The sequence below is a fragment of the Bombina bombina genome, chromosome 9, assembly GCF_027579735.1.
Source record: "Bombina bombina isolate aBomBom1 chromosome 9, aBomBom1.pri, whole genome shotgun sequence".
Lineage (NCBI taxonomy): Eukaryota > Metazoa > Chordata > Amphibia > Anura > Bombinatoridae > Bombina > Bombina bombina.
The window spans coordinates 225,445,541-225,467,129 of NC_069507.1; the positions used below are offsets into that span (position 1 = coordinate 225,445,541).

The 21,589-nt window shown below is 36.0% G+C and overlaps 1 protein-coding gene across 2 annotated transcripts in view; it reads left to right on the forward strand.

The window, feature by feature from the left end:
• The first annotated feature begins 289 nt into the window (after positions 1 to 289).
• Positions 290 to 21,589, forward strand: part of RAB11FIP2 (RAB11 family interacting protein 2) — a 110,211-nt gene continuing 88,911 nt past the window's right edge. Inside the window, exon 1 of one of the 2 annotated variants that reach the window (XM_053692677.1) lies at positions 290 to 1,237. In XM_053692677.1, coding sequence (XP_053548652.1) covers positions 888 to 1,237 — 350 coding nt within the window. In that variant the 5' untranslated portion in view covers positions 290 to 887. The remainder of the gene's footprint in view (positions 1,238 to 21,589) is intronic. The other variant, XM_053692676.1, reaches the window with a different exon arrangement.

Here is a 21,589-nt window from a genome sequence, read left to right on the forward strand (position 1 = left end):
TTTTTAATTCATTTTTAATCCTTGGATGCCAAAGACGGCTGCAAGACATTGCTAGGCATCCAACAGGTTAAATTATTGCTATGAAGTGTCTTAAAATCTATTCATCATCTGTGTTGCAATGTAATATAGTCTGGAATGCAAACAGCATTCCTGTCAGCAAAGCTAACCCGGATTGGCTCAGACCAATCACATGCAGAGATTCCTGGGAGATGACAGACAAGCAAAAAAAAAAAAAAAAAATCAGGTTTGCTGATGGAAATAGATCCAGCCAATAAGGGAGAGGTGGACATGACTATTCTGGAAGCTGCACGTTAAAGCCAATCAAGCAAAGGCTTGTATTCTGTGTCAATGCTTTAGATTCATGGGAAACCAGGAAGTGTATTGCAGCCCTTTGCGACAGGAGTCACCTTATTATTGCAGAATGAATTGATTTGCTGGTGACAGTGACTGATCCCATGCTGCACTGCTAAACCTTTGTTCAGGACACAGTGGCTGCTGACAGCTGGGTGAGATGTTGCCAGCCTAATTAACTAATTCATGTCTGATTGTATGTGCTTTGTTATTAGGGATCTGCCATGCACGAGAAGATGCTTTTCCTCCTGCAGCTACATTGTAGCAACCTCCCTCAGCTTCCTGACACCTGTTCCTATGGATCCTGGGATGCAGCTATTTAAATGAAACCAACGCAGATTGTCTAATCAGTGTGGCACAAATCAGAGCTCTAACGAGTACACATATGATGGGAGGTAATGTTGCTGATCTCATTTAGATTTATTGCACAAAATGACTAAATACTGATGAGTACCTGGCAGGCGGCTGAGCTAAAAACGTTTACGTGAACAGGGCTGAGTGAGAGAGGCGAAAACGTTATTTTCAAAACTGCAAATATGTTGGAAGATTTTGGGCAGAAGTGGCTTCCGACTGATGTCCAGGTGACAGTGTTGGAAGCCAGGGACCTCCATCCTAAAGGCAAGCATGGTACCAATGACACTTATACCATCATCCAGCTGGGCAAGGAAAAGTATTCTACATCTGTTGTGGAAAAAAGTCTTAACCCGGTCTGGAAGGAAGAGGCGTCCTTTGAACTGCCAGGCCTGTTGGTACAGGATAATACGGAGCAGTACCAGCTGCAGCTGACGGTTATGCACAGGTCGCTGGTGGGCCTCGATAAGTTCCTGGGGCAAGTTTGTATCAACCTGAATGAGATATTCGAGAAAAAAGAACGACGTAAGATCGAGTAAGTTCTGCTCACTGTATTTAACTTTCTATCATTATGGGGCAATTTTGGTTTCTGATCATTTTCATTTGTCTGCAGTTTCCACAATAAGATTAATGCTTATGAAAAAATTGTGTTACAGGTAAACTTTAGTATAAAAGGCCGTGACCATCTGCGTATTTCCGTGTATTTTGTATTTTTAGCTTAACCCCTTGTCTGCCAATGACTTTTTTGTAGCTATGTGTACATCTAACACAAAAAAGTTTCTATCATACTTACTAAATCGCTCACTTTAAAAGTTGGTTTTTGATTAAAAAATAGTTCTGAATTTTTATTTTGAAATATTAATTTTCTGTTGAAAAGATTTCAATCTGCAATAAGAAAATACTTTAGTGTATTTTCTTATTGCACTATTGCTGTCTATACCTATGTGTTTAACAAGTGCAAAGGGTTGAAACATATTGTTATAGTCATCTCCAGGATAACACTGATGATCTTGACTTGAAGACTGACAGAGATTGGCTGCTACGGACATATGCCACGTCTGATTGGCCACGGATTAATAGTTCATTTCCTGTCTGGAGCTAAAAATAGGTATCTGTGTTTAACTCCTTTGGGGGGGCTTAAACACATAGGTAAGCAATACTCCAATAAGAAAATGCTCAGCTGTATCACAGCATTTTGCTATTCAGTTTTATGTTACTTTAACAAAAAGTTATTGGTTGTGCACAGATAGCCTGCGAGACAGATGCTCATTGGCTGGTAAGGCCAACTCTCATATCCCTGTTGGTGGAAAACAACACTCACAAACACAGGTTTTTTTTGCAGAGAAAGAAAAAAGCATCATTTTACCGCATTTTAAAATGTGATTGCTTATTTGTAAGAAAGAAAAAATACTTTTAATAAGGTAGTGAAGAGATTAAAGAGGCATATATTAACCTATTGAACAAAACCTTATTGAGAATAAGTGTAATCATCAATAACACATGTTGTGTTGGTATTTCAGGAGCAAACCCTTTGCTTGATCTGCGGTTGCCACCTCGGGCATGTTTTCCTGGGCAATTATGAGTTACACATGCTACAGGGTGTGCAGGGAGGAACATGAATTGTGCTGTTCATCAGCACTAGTCATGTGATGTCCAGAGGCACAATACATGTCCCGCCCTGCTTACCCTGCAGCATGTGTAACTCATAAGTGTCCAGAAAAACCTGGCCGAGGTGGCCTCCCTAGTTCCCAAAACTCTTACTATTTACATGTTGTTATTTCAGGCATTCCAATGTTCTATTTGATGCAAATCCTGTGTCAAACCCACACCCAGACAGCCTGCCCTTCTGTGTCCTGTGCAATAAGCTGTGACCGGCAACCTCAGCCTATGCTGCCCTTTTTATTTGTTTACAGAGCAGGTGCAAGACTTGCAGAGCCGGTCCACAAACGGACACTTGTTTTGCAACATTTTACTTTAGCGAGTTCTGTGCATAAACACAACAAACACACCGGACTTTTATATAGCTTCAGTATTTCTGAAAAGTTTGGTTTTGTCTTTGTAGTTATCAAATTTGCTTAATTCTCTTGTTATCCTTTGTTGAAGGAACAGCAACGCACCACTAGGAGCTAGCTGAACACAGAGTTAGAGTGGTTGGTCCTCAGGTAAAAAACTGTGAAAGAATGAGAAGCGGTCAGTCTGCTCTTTCTGTGGGGCTGACATTACTGCTATTTTAGAGAAAAGAAAATACAGTTAGGTTCTATCTGCTTTGCAAATGGCCTTTCCCTACACCATAATAAAAACAAGGCCATTTTTAAAACACAGAAATAAATTTAAAAGAATGAAATGCTACATTTGACCAATGTCACTTTGTTAAAGGGACATGAAACCCAAAATGTTTATTTTGTGATTCATATAGCGCATACAACTGTAAACAACTTTCTAATTTGCTTCCATTATTGAATTTTCTTCGTTCTCTTGGTATATGTTCTTGTACAGCAGGGACGTAAGCTCAGGAGCGTGCACGTGTCTGGGGCACTATGTAGCAGCAGTTTTGCAAGAATGTTATCCCTTTGAAAGAGCACTATATGGCAGCACTATTTCCTGTCATGTAGTGCCCCAGATGCCTACCTAGGTATCTCTTCAACACAGAATATCATGGGAACAAAACAAATTTGATAATAAAAGTAAATTGGAAAAAAAAAAAAAAAATTCATCTGCTCTGTCTAAATCACAAAATAATGTTTTTGTGTTTCATATCCTTTTAAACTTCTATTCTTGAGAACCACAAACAAGTTTAGAGACGCTGCACTTCAGCTTTTAAATTGAGAAACAAAAACCAAAAGATGCCAAAAGTTGCTTAACCCTTTAACGCCATTAGAACATTGTACTCCGTCCGAATTTTGCTGGGCTTTAGTGCCGAAAGACAGAATACAACGTCCTAACCGCTTGGCTTTCCTGAAGCCACTGGCGCTTCCCTGATGGGATTGCGGTCTGGAGGGCGTGCCTAGCATCATAGGAATGACCCCCTTACGCCATCTCATAATTGAAATCTCTTGATCACGTGCGCGATCGCAAGATTTAAATTTGTTTACATCGGAACAGTTGTTCCGAAGTAGACACGTTAATCCTGGCACGAAAGGGTTAAAACCCAAATATATTTATTCATAAATTATCAAACCATCAAATAAATAACACAATAAAAAATCCCTAAAAGAACTTCTCACTCGAGGAGGAGTAGCCGGCTACTTGCAAGATTGAAATATAGTGCCCCATAATAAAAGTACTTGATCAGTCCTTCATGGCTGTAAAAAAAAAGTGGCCATACTAGTAAGTCTACACGGCAGTCTCCTTTTGTGCCTCTTTATGCGCCTTTCTTTGGATGCTCCTGTTTGGTAAGAGCCATCTGTATTAGCCGGACTGATTAGATATACAAGTTATATAATTGGCGTATGCAGCCTCACTTTTCTATTAGAGCCACGAAGGACTGATTAAAAGGACAATGTACACCAATTTTCATATAACTTCATGTAATAGACACTACTATAACAAGAATATGCACAGATACTGATATAAAAATCCAATATGAAACCTTTTAAAAACTTACTAAGAAGTGCCCAGTTTAGCACTGTTGATGAGGTTAGGCTGGGACACCCACTGAAAGTGGCTGGTAAAGCAGAAAGAGCAGACACTCCCCCTTCCCTGCATATGAAAAGACAGTTTACACAAGTAATAGCAGCAGGAATCTGTAGACCTGTGTCTACATCTGATACTTTGGGGCTTGGTTAGGAGTCTGAAAATCAGCACAATGTTATTAATAAATAAGCAAAACTATACATTGTTACAAAAACACTCCCAGATGGGCTGGTGTACAATGTCCCTTTTAAAGTGATGGTAAACCTTAACTAATCAAATGCCATATATTTAATATTTGCCATTAACCCCTTAAGGACCAGCGACGTACCCTGTATGTCACTGGACTTTTTTTGGGGCTTGATTGTTTTATAGCGCGGTCTTGCCACTAGCGTTGAGACTGCTCTATTCCACAAAGCCTGCTGGAGGGAGGGTATTAATAGCGTCTTCTTGCTAGACTTGTGCTATTATGTCCTGAAAAAACCCCTAATGACCAGTGACATACAGGGTATATTGTGGTCATTAAGGGGTTAAAGTATATGTGTACCTTTTTTGTTTTTAATCCATCTGTCAAATGGTTAAATTAGTGCATATAGTAATGCTTTGATTGTAATGTTATGCCGGCCCACTTGGATTAACTCTTTTTTTATTTAATGACAATTCTAGTGAACATCCAATCAGCGTGTGTGTCATTTGACGATCTTGAGGTCCAGCCCCTTTAAAGCCTAGGTAGAGAGGGGATTTTACTGCTCTATACATTACAGCCTAGCCAAAAGAGGAAATGAAGGGGGGCGGAGGATCAAACAATACCAATTTGGATTCAAAAATCTTTTATTATAAAATATATATACACTTTAAAAGAAATTATGTGGTTTTACTTGCAAACTAATACATTTTTCATTGCAACATTCTTATAGTCTGAAATTTACCATCACTTTAAAGGGACAGTTCACCCAAAAAATTTCTCCCCTTTACATTTTTCCCAATGATCCTTTTAACCTGCTAGAGTGTATTAAATTGGTTACAAGTAGCTCCTTTACTCCTATTTCAGCATTTGAAATAGCTGATTTAGCCTGTGATATCATCACCTACACTGAACAAATTAATACTGGAGTATAGGCTATTGAATAGCCTAAGTATAAACAGCCAGCAGAAGAGATTACACTCTCAGTGGGATGCAGGATAGTTAAGTAATAAAATGATCATTTTCCATCGTTCTCTCTATGTATTGAGCTTTGGTATTCCAGCCAAATAAAAGATAAGGAAGCAAATCTGTTTACACTAACTTAGAACATAATGAGATCTGATATCACCTTTAAGTTCAACCCATTGTAATAGGCTGTGGTTTCAAAGCACAAAATCAGCTACTTCATATACACAAATAAGCATGAAAATGGAATTTCTCAAATATTTTATACTCTGCAGTTGGTATAACAAGTCATTTAAAATACATTAATGGAAAAACTATTTTACAGTGTACTGTTCCTTTAAGTACTTTTATTATGGGGCACTACATTTTGATCTTGCAAGTAGCCGGCTAATACTCCTCAAGCGAGTAGTTCTTTTAGGGATTTTTTATTGTGTTTTTTTTTTTTATTTGATGTTTTCATAAGTTGTGACTAAATATATTTGGTGTTTTGAGCCAATTTATGCATCTTTTTGGTTTTCAATTTAACAGCTAAAAGCTGTGTCTCTTGACTTTTTTGTTTTGTATTGACTTTGTTGTGAAGAAGCAATTCTCTTTTTATATTAACCGCAAATAAGACTAAGTTTATGATCTTTTATTTGTAATCAAATGATTAAACCTTATAATCTCACACTTGTTAAAACTGAGAAAATCGGGATAAAATCTCCAGAATTGTTATTGTTTAACAAGATAAACATTCCTTTTATTCCCCATTCCCCAGTTTTGCATAACCAACATTGTTATATTAATATACTTTTTTACCTCTGTGATTACCTTGTATTGTTATATTAATATACTTTTTTACCTCTGTGATTACCTTGTATTGTTATATTAATATACTTTTTTACCTCTGTGATTACCTTGTATTGTTATATTAATATACTTTTTTACCTCTGTGATTACCTTGTATTGTTATATTAATATACTTTTTTACCTCTGTGATTACCTTGTATTGTTATATTAATATACTTTTTTACCTCTGTGATTACCTTGTATTGTTATATTAATATACTTTTTTACCTCTGTGATTACCTTGTATTGTTATATTAATATACTTTTTTACCTCTGTGATTACCTTGTATTAATATACTTTGTTACCCCTGTGTTTACCTCGCCAATCAGTGCTGACTCCTAGGTAACGCCACAGGAGTGAGCACAATGTTATGTACAAGGCACACATGAACTAGCGCTGTCTAGCTCTAAAAGCATGTCATAATGTACTGAGATAAAAGGCGGCCTTCAAGGGCTTAGAAATTAGCATATAACCCTACCAAGGTTTAGCTTTCAACAAAGAATACCAAGAGAACAGAGCAATTTTGAAGATAAAAGTAAATTTGAAAGTTGTTTAAAATTGCATACCCCATCTGAATCAAGAAAGTTTAATTTTGACTAGACTGTCCCTTTAAAGACGGTAGTTGGACACTGCTCCACACTCCTTAACAAGTTGGGACATTATAGTTATAAAATATCATACTCTAATTCGTTAGAGCATGTCATTTTATCACTAGCGACTAACCAGAACTATGTGTGTAAAGGGACACTCAAGTCAAATTTAAACTTTCATGATTCCGATAGAATGTGCATTTTTAAAAGACTTTCCAATCTACTTCTGTTATCAAATTGTGCACAGTCTTTTTATATGCACACTTTCTGGGGCACCAGCTGCTACTGAGCATGTGCAACATTTATGAGTTCATGATTGGCTGATGGCTGTCACATGATACAGGGGGTTGGCAAATTAAAGGGACAGTCAACAAATTTTATTCTGTTTCTGCAGCTCTTTTCAAAGTCCTTTCTTCTGTTTTAATATCTTAAATGTGCCAGATACTGAAGCTCCTCCTCTTTCTACTGGGGGCTGCCATCTTGGAGCTCAGATATTCTCACAGCCTGTGACATAAGCTGCACACTCACAGATCAGTAACATTGCCTATGTTTTACAGCTGTATAATGTGCTTCAGGTTAAAGAGCATGATACAAAGCAGGAGCTTTACATTTTGCAGGTGCTGCATTGCTCTATATTATTTTTGAGTGTTACATTTTTCTTTTTTTAAATATATTTTGTGTAACTGTAAAACTGTAAAAAGAGCATAAATGTAAAGGTCACATGATGTATCATGCACCCTCACCTGCAGCACATTATACAGCTGTGAACAAGTGGACAATATTACTGATCTGTGAGTGTGCACTGCTTCTGTCAGGCTTTGAGAATACCTGGGCTCCAAGATGGCGGCCCCCAGTACAAAGAGGCGGAGCTTCAGTATCTGGCACCTTTAAGCTATTAAAACAGGAGAAATTATTTGTAAAAGGATAACGTGCAATAACATAGTGAGTAGATATTATTATTTTGTGTCTGTGCACAGCAGTTTAATGTCCCTTTAATAGTGGTTTAAGACACAGTTAAGTACTGCTCGGAACCCACAGAGGAATTGCTGACACGTGCGACTTGTTATGCTGATTGGATTAATGGTGGTTTCCAGCAGCTCTATGTAACTGTGTTTTTAACCATTTTGCATGGATTAAACACATACAGCTAGATTACGAGTTTTGCGTTATGAGTGAAAAAGCATTGTTATGCTTCATAACGCTGCTTTTTCCCTAACACCGCTATTACAAGTCTTGTAGGTATAGGTGTAACGCACACCTTTTAGCCAGTCACGCAACGTCAGTACCGCACTTTTTAAAAAAAAGTCCTTTTTCAATGGGACTCCCATAGCGCTGGTATTACAAGTTTGCCTGGGAGGCCAAAAAGTGAGCGGTACACTCTATAACCACAAGATCCGTACCATCATCTAAAGTCAGGAGTTATGAGTTTTATGCTAGAAAGCTGTAACATAAAACTCATAACCAAACTGTCACAAAGTACACTAACACCCATAAACTACCTATTAACCCCTAAACTTAGTCCCTCCCGCATCGCAAACACTATAATAAATTTATTAACCCCTAATCTGCCGCTCCAGACATCGCCCCCATTAAAAAAAATATTAACCCCTATTCCGCCGCTCCCCAACATTGTCGCCACTATAATAAACCTATTAACCCCTAAACCGCCACTCTCCGCATCGCAAACAATATTTAAAGATTATTAACCCCTAATCTGTCATCCGCCCACACCGCCGCTATAATAAACCTATTAACCACTAAACCACAAGCCCCCCACAACGTAATATACTTAAATAAATTATTAACCCCTAAACCTCTGACCTCCCACATCACTAACTCTACATAAATATATTAACCCCTAAACCTAACCCTAACACCCCATAACTTAAATATAATTAAAATAGAGCTAAATAAACCTTACAATTATTACCTAAATAATTCCTATTTAAAACTAAATACATACTTACCTGTAAAAAAAAACAAAAACCTAAGCTAGCTACAAAATAACTAAGAGTTTTATATTGTACCTACCTTAGGTTTTATTTTTATTTCACAGGTAAGTTTGTATTTATTTTAACTAGGTAGACTAGTTAGTAAATAATTATTAACTATTTAATAACTACCTAGTTAAAATAAATACAAACTTACCTAAAATAAAACCTAACCTGCCTTACACTAAAACCCCCCCAACAGTAAAACCCACCACCTAACCAACCAACCCCCCCAAATAAACCTAAGCTATCCATTGCCCTGAAAAGGGCATTTGGATGGGCATTGCCCTTAAAAGGGCATTTAGCTCTTACATTGCCCAAACCCTAAGCTAAAAAAAAACCCCACCCAAAAAAAACCTTTAAAAAAACCTAACACTAACCCCCGACGATCCACTTACAGTTATAGAAGTACGGACATCCATCCTCATCCAGCCGGCGAAGTCCTCATCCAAGCGAGAAGAAGTCTTCATCCAGACGGCATCTTCTATCTTCATCCATACGGCGCGGAGCGGGTCCATCTTCAAGACATCCGGCGCGGAGCATCCTCTTCTTACGGTCGTCGGTGTCAACTGAAGGTTCCCTTTAAGTGACGTCATCCAAAGTGGCGTCCCTTACATTCCTATTGGCTGAAAGATTTATATAAGCCAATAGGAATTAAAGGGGAAAAATCCTATGCAATCAGCCAATAGGATTGAGCTTTCATCCTATTGGCTAATCCAATCAGTCAATAGGATTGAGCTCTCATTCTATAGGCTGTTCCAATCAGCCAATAGACTGAGAGCTCAATCCTATTGGCTGATTGCAACAGCCAATAGGATTTTTTCCCCTTTAATTCCTATTGGCTGATAGAAATCTTTCAGCCAATAGGAATGTAAGGGACGCCATCTTGGATGACGTCACTTAAAGGGAACCTTCAGTTAATGCCAATGACCGTAAGAAGAGGATGCTCCTCGCCGGATGTCTTGAAGATGGACCCACTCCACGCCAGATGGATGAAGACTTCTTCTCGCTTGGATGATGACTTTGCCGGCTGGATGAGGATGGATGTCCGTACTTTGATTACTGTAAGTGGATCGTCGGGGGTTAGTGTTAGGTTTTTTTTTTAAGGTTTTTTGGATGTTTTTTTTTTTTTTTTTTAGCTTAGGGTTGGGCAATGTAAACTAGCTAAATGCCCTTTTAAGGGCAATGCCCATCCAAATGCCCTTTTCAGGGCAATGGCTAGCTTAGGTTTATTTAGATAGGTTTTTGGTTGGTTGGGTGGTGGGTTTTACTATTGGGGGGTGTTTGTATTTTTTTTTACAGGTAAAAGAGCTGATTTCTTTGGGGCAATGCCCCACAAAAGGCCCTTTTAAGGCCCATTGGCAGTTTAGTTTAGGCTAAGGTTTTCTTTATTTTTGGGGGGAGGGGTTATTTTGATAGAGCTATTAGATTAGGAGTAATTCATTTTTATTTTTGATAATTTCATTTTTTTATTTTTTGTAATTTAGAAAATTGTATTTTAATAATTTATTTGATTTGATTGTAATGTTTGTTTTTAGTGTAAGGCAGGTTAGGTTTTATTTTACAGGTAAGTTTGTATTTATTTTAACTAGGTAGTTATTAAATAGTTAATAACTATTTACTAACTAGTCTACCTAGTTAAAATAAATACAAACTTACCTGTGAAATAAAAATACAACCTAAGTTAGCTACAATGTAACTATGTTATATTGTAGCTAGCATAGGTTTTATTTCACAGGTAAGTATGTATTTAGTTTTAAATAGGAATTATTTAGGTAATAATTGTAAGGTTTATTTAGCTTTATTTTAATTATATTTAAATTAGGGGGGGTTAGGTTTACGTTAGGGTTTAATATATTTATTTAGTGTTAGTGATGTTGGAGGCCAGTGGTTTAGGGGTTAATAACTTTACTATAGTGGCAGCGGCAGATTAGGGGTTAATAACTGTAATATAGGTGGTGGCAGATTAGGGGGTAATAAGTGTATTCAGGTGGCGGCGATGTTAGGGGCAGCAGATTAGGGGTTAATAACTATATGTAGGTGGCAGCGATATTGGGAGCGGCAGATTAGGGGTTAATAACTATGTAGGTGGCGGCGATGTTGGGGGCGGCAGATTAGGGGTGTTTAGACGTGGTTTTTATGTTAGGGTGTTAGGTTTAAACATAACTTTTTCTTTCCACATAGATATCAATGGGGCTGCGTTACGGAGCATTTCTTTCCACTATCTCAGGTGTTAGGCTTTTTTTTGCCGGGTCTCCCCATTGATGTCTATGGGGAAATCGTGCACAAGCTCGTCAAAGTAGCGCTTGTATTTGGGTGCGGTATGGAGTTCAACGCCACCATATCGCCTGCACAAGCCTGCTTTTTGTAAACCTGTAATAGCAGCGCTATAGGGAGGTGAAATAACGCCGCTTTTTTGGCGGTCGTTAATTTCCTTATAGCGCTCAAAACTCGTAATCTAGCTGATAGTTTTGCCACATTGCTAATGATAAAATGATATGCCCTAATTTATCACTAAAGTGGCTCTTTAAAAACAGATGATATATTGTACTTTCTGTCATGTATATGAAAGAGCAAAGTTACAAATAAATATTTGCATGAAATAAATTAAAGGGACATTGTGAGACACATATTGCATTCTTTGATTTGTTATAGCATTATAGACAAGTATATATTGAAAGGGTCAAACATATAGGTTAAGTCCCAAACGGGAGTCGCAAGCATTGCAGCTCCGAGTACGAAGTGATTGGTGGATATGTTCATCTTCCACTCCTGATCGGCTGAGACGCTGTGTTCTGATTGGGAGCTGCAATGCTTGCTGTTCCCTAACTGTACTTCGCCTATGTATTTAATCTCTTGCACGTCTTGGGTCTGTATTGTACATATTAACAGCTCTAGTGGATGTTTCCTTAAAGGGACATAAAGTGTTTAAAGACTTTAGTGTTCATTTTGATAACTAGACTTTTTAAATGTTTTTAAAACATTGCATTCTTTTAAAATTAAAAATAAACTTTAACTGATGTTGATGCTGTTTATATAAAAAAATACGTTAAAGGGATATGAAACCCAAAATGTTTCTTTTATGATTTAGAACATTCAGTTTCCAACTACTTTCCAATTTACTTCTGTTATCTAATTTGTTTAGTTCTCTTGGTATCCTTTGTGGGAAAGAATACCTAGATAGACTCAGAAACTAGGAACTAGCTGTGGATTGGTGGCTGCACATAAATGCCTCAATGGTTTAACAATGTGTTCAACTAGCTCCCAGTGGTGCATTGCTGCTCCTCCAATAAAGGATAGCAAGATAATGAAGTACAATTGATAATATAAGTAAAATTTGACAGTTGTTTAAAATTGTATGCTCTGTCTAAACAATAAAAGAATAAAATTAGGTTTCATGTCCCTTTAAGAAAAATCTGTTTCAATGTAAAATAAAACTTACGGAAAGTCACATAAAGTTTTAGTTGAAGTGTTACTTACTGGCTCCCAAAGAAAACATTGGCTTAGTCATTTATTTATTTTCAATTAAATACGGGTAGAAAACCCTTTATCCAGACTGTTCAGAGCCAGAAAATGTTTGAGTTTAGGAATAGTTTGGGAATATTTGCATCTATAAAATGGGATAATTTTGAGAGAGGATGGAATCCAGTATAAGAATATACAACTATATCTTATGTCATTTAGGTCATATTTACATGTCACCATTTAGAAAGTACTCTGTAAAGAGCTATAAATTAAATGCAGGGTTTATTGACGCTTGACCCAAAACAGCACCATAGTGCGTAGACCCTAACACTGTAGGGGCAACTTGGGAGACAAATTAGAACTGGTAATAAATTGTGCCTGATGGCCAAAGTCTGTGGGCTAGTAAAGCAAACAGTGTCATAAAGTAGCATCCACATCCACTTGGTTAAAGGGTAATTAAAACGTAGCATTTATTGTAAATACAAATAGTAAAATAACAGACCTAGATCAGATTATAGCCATGACGAACCTCTCACCCCTATGCGCTAATATTTATTTGTTATAATACAGCTTCTACATACAACCTAAAGGTAGTTTTATTTCATTTTTTACTTTTGTAGCCGCAGTACCATCAGGAAGTAAAGTATTGTAATCAGAAAGGAATTTGTTGTTTTAAATAAATATAGACTATTTGAGTTTTAGAACAGAAAAATCAGTCAAAGACACAGGCAGAGAATATTGTGACCTACCCACCTGGAAAATATAATTTTTGATAATTTTTTAAATATTAATGAAAAAGTTTTTATTTCGGGATAAGTTTGGAATTCCTGATTTGGGGATTTGTAGCTGTATTGCACTGTAATACATTTTGAAATACACTCTGTTATACTAAACAAGCGTTTTTAGTATCTTGTCCCTTTCATATTTGATGAGATTTTTTTGATAACCTGTACAAAAACAAAATGTGTTGCTCTTTTTGGCTTGTGCTAGAGGAAGAACTACCTTTGCTACAGCAGGGGCAGTTGCACCAGGGCCCAAGTGCTGTGGGGGCCCATTGCCGCCAGTCTATCAGAATGTGTACACTCCTAATGCATGGGACCATTAAAGTGAATGTAAATTTAGATGATAAAGTGCCCGTTTTTAAAAAATTTGATTAAAAACAGGGGCACTTTAATTTATCAAAATTTACATTTCACTCGTGTTGTGAAAATACTTACCTTTTAATCTTGACAGCCGCTCCAGTTTCCCCAGGTCGTCGCAAGACTCTTCCTACGTCAGAAATGATGGATCGGTCATCCTCCAATCACGGCTTCCCCCCCCTGGGGGAATCAGTTTCTGATTCAACGCCGTGATTGGAGGAAGCTGGATTCCTCATTTTAGACCCAGGAAGTGGCTTTGCGACGGGCGGCTATCAAGATTAAAAGGTATTTTCACAACACAAGTGAAATGTAAATTTTGATGAATTAAAGTGCCCCTGTTTTTAATAGAATTTTTTAAAAACTGGGCACTTTATCATCAAAATTTACATTCACTTTAACAAATGAACATATAATTTACTGCAATCATTCTTCAATAGCCAAACTCCACAGACAACAAGGCTAACCTGAGTCATAAAGTTAGTATAAAGTAAATTGTTTTCATTTGTTATCTGCTTAATCCAATTACGGACATATATGTAGCAGGGTTAGCCTTGAGAAGTCAGCAGGGTGCGTTTTAAGTCGTGAGAATTGGAAATTGCTCAATTTTCAGAGCTAAATTACACTGAAAAGGGGACAAAATAAACAATGAAAATATATACAAAGTTGTTTCATTGAACATAACAAAACATTATATATAAAATTCTCAAGGTGTGTACTCTCCGTTTTAAACTACTATTTATGTATGTATTGGTGTTTGAAGTCCTTACTGACATAAAACCCAAAATTTTTCTTTAAAGGGATATGAAACTCAATTTTTTTCTTTCATGATTCAGATAGAGCATGTAATTTTAAGCAACGTTCTATTTTACTCCTATTATCAATTTTTCTTTGTTCTCTTTGTATCTTTATTTGAAAAGCAAAAATGTAAGCTTAGGAGCCAGCCCATTTTTGGTTCAGACCCTGGGTAGCGCTTACTGATTGGTGGCTAAATGTATTTATTGGTATTTTTTGTTAAAAAGTAGGTAGTCTCAGGAGTGTGCACAAGTCTTAAGCACTATAGGGCTCCGTGTCGGTAATAATGTTATACATTTTTGCAAATACTGGTGCCATAGAGTAAACTAAACTGAACTAAAGACGCGCACACTCCCTAGCTACTGTGAGCCTATCTAGGGCCTTGCTTCCATTGATGTGGTAAATTGTGGAAACCGGCAATTAAAAACAGTTATCTCCATTAAAGTCTATAGAGATTTTTTATGTTACCACCAGTTACCAAACTTTACAACCTCAATGGGAACGAGGGCTAGGTTTACTCTTCAGTGAAGGATACCCAGAGAATACAGAAAATGTGACAATAGAATTAAATTTGAAACGTGTGTTTTTGTTATTGCATGTGCTATATGAATTATGAAAATTTAAAGGGACAGGAAAACCTAAACTTTTTTTCTTTTGTGATTCGGATAGAACATAAAATTTTAATCCAATTTACTTATATTATCACATTTGTTTCATTCTCTTGTTGTCCTTTGCTGAAGTAACACTGGCAGCTAGCTGAACACATCTAGTTAGCCAATAACAAGAGACAAATGTGTGCAGGCACCAATCGGCAGCTAGCTTCCACTAGTGTAGGATATGTGCGTATTCTTTTTCCACAAGGGATACTAAGAGAACAAAGCACATTTTAAAATTATAAGTGAATTTAAAAGTGTCTACAAATGACATGCTCTATATGAATCATCATGCAAGTTTAATTGTGACTTTCCTATCCCTTTAATTTTGACTTGACTGTCCCTTTAATTTGATTGACAAACCATGTTTTTCAACCACAAATATTATGTAACATTTTGAGATAAATGACATCAGTAACTGTTAGTAAAATACCTTTTTGCTTTTGAACACCACTTGAGCTTGGTTGCTAGAATGTTAACATGAGACTTATTCTCTGTTGATGTAACTTGAATATTGCTTACTGTGTTTTAGAAAAGGGGGAGCTGTTTTTGAGGGCACTCCAGCTATTTTGATGAAGTGTTTTTATGGGTAATGATTCCCAATTTTAATATATTTAATAGATTCCTCGTTCCAGCACAGCTGTACACACAATTCTACAAAGAGCAGACATAAGAGTCACTTGTGTTCTACAAAAGAAATTCTCTTCTAAATTCTGTATATTCTTGTGCACGGCATGAAATTGTGAGATTCTGTGTGCTGTTTATTTTCCATTAAAAAGGATCAATCATGTTCAAATTGAATGCAGTGTTTAACTCCTGAGCATATTCAGTTGCAGACAATATTGTGCGCACTGATTTTTATTTTTCTACAAGTGGATCTGGAAATTAAGTCTTTTGTTAACCTAGGAGTCAAGCTATTCATGAGTGGAAAAAATGCTGTCTTAAAGAGACACTAATAGAAAACAAATCAACTTAAGCTGCTCTTAATAAATAAAATATTTCTGAATGCATCCTTATTTCTCAAACCTTAGTCATGCATGAGAAAAGTCAACAGAAATGAAACCATATATCATAAATTCTATATTGGTTCGTTTTTTTTAACATCACCAACAAAGACTTGTTCTTATTTTAAGGACGATAGACAAAAAACTAGGGATGGGCAAATGTGTTTAAATTCAAATTTGAATGGTAGAATTAATTTTATTGTCGAAATTTGATTTGGAAAACCAAATGCTGATAAGAATGAATATTCTTTAAAATTAGAAAATCAAATGTTATTTACATTTTTCGAATGCAACTTTCGATTTCAAATGTTGGTTTTGAATTCAAATATAACATTTATAAAAGATAAATGTAGATTAGAAATACAATTTCGAAACTGAATTTGAATTCTAATATTACATTTATAAAAGATAGTTATAGATTAGAAATACTATTTCAAATTTGAAATTGAATATTAAAAGTCCTATTTCCATAAAACAAATTTAATATCGAATGTTAGTAATATGTTCAAATTCAATGTAAAATACATAGCTAAACATTTTATTATTCAAACAAATATTTTTTAATGTTCTTTAAAATTCGGAAAAAAACAAACAAAAAAGAATGTTAGAATATGAATGTATTATAATTTTTTTTAAATTTTGAGTATTTTCAAAACATTTGCCAATCCCTAGCAAAAATAAAAATTTTCACCCTTTTCAGATGTCATTAGATTCCTCTATTTTTTTTTTGTGTGGTAAAATTGTTTGGTAAGAAGCAATGAACCAAATACATAAAGGAGTGATGCTTATTGACAGTGAGTAGAAATTAATTTATGTTTATCTTGGCTTGCTCTGTTAGCAATCACCAATAAAGAATTATCAAAGCATCTAACACAAAGGCAGGCAGTATTAAAAAATGAGGGAAGCAAATTATCTTTTTTTCTTCCTTTAAAAAGAAAATAAAAAAGTTTATTTTATAAGGAAGCCAAGTCTTCTTTTCCAAAATCTGAAGTGAAGGTGCATGGGAATTTCATTGATAGTGTCTATGAGGCAAAATCCATACCATTGTTTTGCAGAAGGCCTTAGAAGAGATATTGGATTCATCTACCCATGAAGGACAACTGTTCTTTCTAAACGAAGCATTTACCTCTAGAGGATAGACATTGTGAGATGATCCAATAAACAGAGAAATAGTATTTTTTTTTTAGACAGCATGCATCCATTATTAGGTTCTAGCATGTAGACAAGGAATCTGTCAGTCTTCCATCATTATTTTGTTAAATCTAGATGGATATGAAGACAGCACACCACTTTCAATATGAAACATTGTTTCCTATTCGCAAACTTCTGAGGACAAAATCAGGCAAGAAAAATTATTTTGAGACGCATGCAACGTGCACACCATATTTTGTCAGGCTCACACACTGGCAAGAGAACCACTATGTACAGTCAAAAATAAATAAATCGGGACAAAGTATATCACCCGTGATTCTGTCCCATAGCTCCAGTAACCATATACCATTAGCCAATGCTGCCAAAATCTCTAGAAATTATGGCTGTGTATCTACTTCATGACAACTTAGCTTGGGTGAAATCTGTGGATTTACCTATTTGCCATGACTTCTATGTGCAAAGGGAATCCCCAAGTTTAGGATATAAAAAGGTATCCCTAGACATAAAGAATATGAACAGAAAAGGGCAGGGAATGGAGAAAAATTTCCCAGTGGGGGAAAAAAAAATAAGATTTGAATTTCTGTTTTTATTGTTTTAAGGAAGAAAAATACTTTTTTTTGTTCTGATTAATAGAAAATCTCATGGTGTCTAAATATTGTTTAATAGCCTTAAAACAATCTATTTCTATAATAGTTTGCCAACTATCGTATCTTTCAATAATAGAAGTAAATAAATATTAACTAAACATTGTCTTCTTTCTCAGGTTCTACTGTAAGGCTGAAGGACAGTAACAGTAGTACTGAATTAGGCAATTTACAAAAGAAAATAAAAAACATAAGTAAAACAAGACAAAAGAAGTGAGCTCGCTAGAGAAAGCTAACCTTTTTGCTAACTTGAAACTATATGATGCACCATGCACCTGAAAAAAAACACTGCATATTGCGCATGCGCTTTGCAAACTACAGATGGTGCTGACACATGCATTGGTGACAACAATAACATGGTGTCATGACCAAAATGACACACAGCTTTGGCATGATTTTAGCAAATGTAATGGCTCACAATTTTGGAGCACGCTATGGCTTGACCCTGACATTATAAGATTACCACTCACTTCCCAAATTACAAAACATCATCAAGTATGTGGTAAACAAGCACAGTCGTAGCAGTAAAAAAATAATAATAGAAAACGCTAAAAAATCTCCCTACAACCATGATTATAAATAGTTACAAGCAAAGCTGCATTTCCTACATAACCACCCAAATAGAATGCACATGACCTTTACTGCAGCTAATACATAACAAATATTCTTGCCTGATAGTCAAGGTACCTGAGTTAAGCCAAATCACACAGGTGACCCAAGAACAATTTTTCATCTTGTCCTTTAGAGCAAAGCAGTCAATACGAGACATCTCATACCACCTTAAAAAGAAGGGCATTTCTTTTTGTCGCCCTTAAAGAGAACAACAATTTGTTATTAAAAGTTGTTAGTGTCAGCCAAGTTACACATCTGTCAATGTTTCAAAATGTTACGCCCCTTGTCAAAAGAAGCAGCAAAATTATACCTTGAAAAATTATTCAATTTAAGAAATAAGATTCAACCATCAAAATACATTTAAAAATATTTGTGTGACCTAGCAACAGATGTGCTTTAGTTTGTGAGATATGTATTATCTCAGGCACAGACAGATTTATTGAGCACGATACATACATTGCATATTAAAAAAAAAAAAAAAATGTAATTGAGGAAAAAAATTGGCTTTTCCTTTTTGTTCTTGTTCTCTATTTAAAAAGTCAAACAATGTCTGTATGACATTAATCCCAGAGTACCCCAAGTAATATTAGTTTATAGGTAATGAGTTCTGGTGTTTTTTGAGGTTTTTAATCATATGACACAGTTTATTATGTGATAAACCTGTCCCCTCCATATTCTATCACTCCGGTTGAGTCACTGAGCTTGTCCTTTTGTGATTGCATAGATTTTTGAGAAATTTTTGATAGTATTCCAACAAAATTTTCTGTTATGGGATATTTGCTTTCTCTTTATTATCGTATCATAATGAGTTTGTGTGTATGTATTATATATATAATATATATATATATATATATATATATATATATATATATATATATATATATATATATATATATATATATATATATATATATATACAGTAGCTATAATAAGTCTACACACCCCTGTTAAAATGTCAGGTTTCTATGATGTGAAAAAAAAATGAGACAAAGATAAATAATTTCAGAACTTTCCCCACCTTTTATTGTGACCTATAAACTGTACAACTCAATTGAAAAACAAACTGAAATCTTTTAGGTGGAGGGAAGTAAAAAAAAAAAAAAACTAAAATAATATGGTTGCATAAGTGTGCACACCCTCTTATAACTGGGGATGTAGCTGTGTTCAGAATTAAGCAATCACATTCAAAATCATGTTAAATAGGAGTCAGTACACACCTGTCATCATTTAAAGTGCCTCTGATTAACCCCAAATAAAGTTCAGCTGTTCTAGTAGGTCTTTCCTGACATTTTGTTAGTCGCATCCTACAGCAAAAGCCATGGTCCGCAGAGAGATTCCAAAGCATCAGAGGGATCTCATTGTTAAAAGGTATCAGTCAGGAGAAGGGTACAAAAGAATTTTCAAGGCATTAGATATACCATGGAACACAGTGAAGACAGTCATCATCAAGTGGAGAAAATATGGCGCAATAGTGACTTTAACAAGAACTGGACATCCCTCCAAAATTGATAAAAGACGAGAAGAAAACTGGTCTGGGAGGCTGCCAAGAGGCCTACAGCAACATTAAAGGAGCTACAGGAATATCCGACAAGTACTGGCTGTGTGGTACATGTGACAACAATCTCCCGTATTCTTCATATGTCTGGACTATGGGGTAGGATGGCAACATGGAAGTCTTTTACGAAGTCTTACGAAGAAAGACTTCTATCAGCCAATCGGAATCTAAGGGACGCCATCTTGAATGATGTCACTTAAAGGAACTTTCATTCGTCGGGAGTCGTCGGAAGAAGAGGATGCGCTGTGCTGGATGTCTTGAAGATGGACCCGCTCCTCGCCGGATGGATGAAGATAGAAGATGCCGACTGGGTGAAGACTTCTGCGGGCTTGGATGAAAACTTCGGCCGCTTGGATGAAGACTTCTCCCGACTTCGATGAGGACTTCTGCCGGCTTCTTGGAGGATGGATGTCGGATCTTCAAAACTGTAAGTCGATCTTTAGGGGTTAGTGTTAGGATTTTTTAAGGGTTTATTGGGTGGGTTTTATTTTTAGATTAGGGTTTGGGTGCAATAGAGCTAAATGTCCTTTTAAGGGCAATGCCCATACAAATGCTCTTTTCAGGGCAATGGGGAGCTTAAGTTTTTTTAGATTAGGTTTTTATTTGGGGGGGGGGGGGGTTGGTTGTGTGGGTGGTGGGTTTTACTGTTGGGGGGTTGTTTGTATTTTTTATTTACAGGTAAAAGAGCTGATTTCTTTAGGCCAATGCCCCGCAAAACGCCCTTTTAAGGGCTATTTGTAGTTAATTGTAGGTTAGGGTTTTTTTATTTTGGGGGGCTTTTTTTTCATAGGGCCCTTAGATTAGGTGTAATTAGTTTAAATCTTTGATAATTTCATTTTTAATTTTTGTAACTTAGTGTTTATTTTTTTTGTGTAACTTAGTGTTTGTTATTTTTTGTAACTAAGTTGTTAGTTTTTTGTAACTTAGTAATTTTTTTATTGTAGATTTAAATTATTTGAGTAGGGTTATGTTTCTAAATATATAATATAGTTAATTTAATTTGTAGTTTAATGTAATTTTAGTATAACAGTTAGGGTAGATTAATTATTAGTTTAATATAGTTTAATGTAATTTTAGTATAGTTAGGGTAGGTTAATTATTAGTTTAATATAGTTTAATTTTAAAGGTAAGTTTAAATTGATTATAAGATAGGGATGAGCTAATATTTAATATAAAGTTAGCGGGTTGTTAGGTTTAGGGGTTAATAACTTTATTTAGTTGCGGTGGGCTCCGGGAGCGGCGGGATAGGAGTTAATAACTTTATGTAGGTAGCGACAGTGTCGGGGAGGCAGATTAGGGGTGTTTTTAGACTCGGGGTACATGTTAGGGTGTTAGGTGTAAACATAAGTTTTATTCTCCCATAGAAATCAATGGGATATCGGGCAGCAGCGAACATGAGCTTTCACTGCTTTCAGACTCCCATTGATTCCTATGGCATCCGCCGCCTCGAGGGCAGCGGATTGAAAACCAGGTACGCTGGGCCAGAATAGCCGTGAGCGTACCTGGTAGATATTTGTTAACTAGCAAAAGTAGTCTGATAGTGTCGAATTTGCATTCGGAACATCTGTAGTGACGTAAGCATCGATCTGTGTTGGACTGAGACCAACGGATCGTATGTTATGTCACAAAATTCTACTTTTGCCGGTCTGTAGGGTTTGATAAATAAGGTGAACCAAGCTCT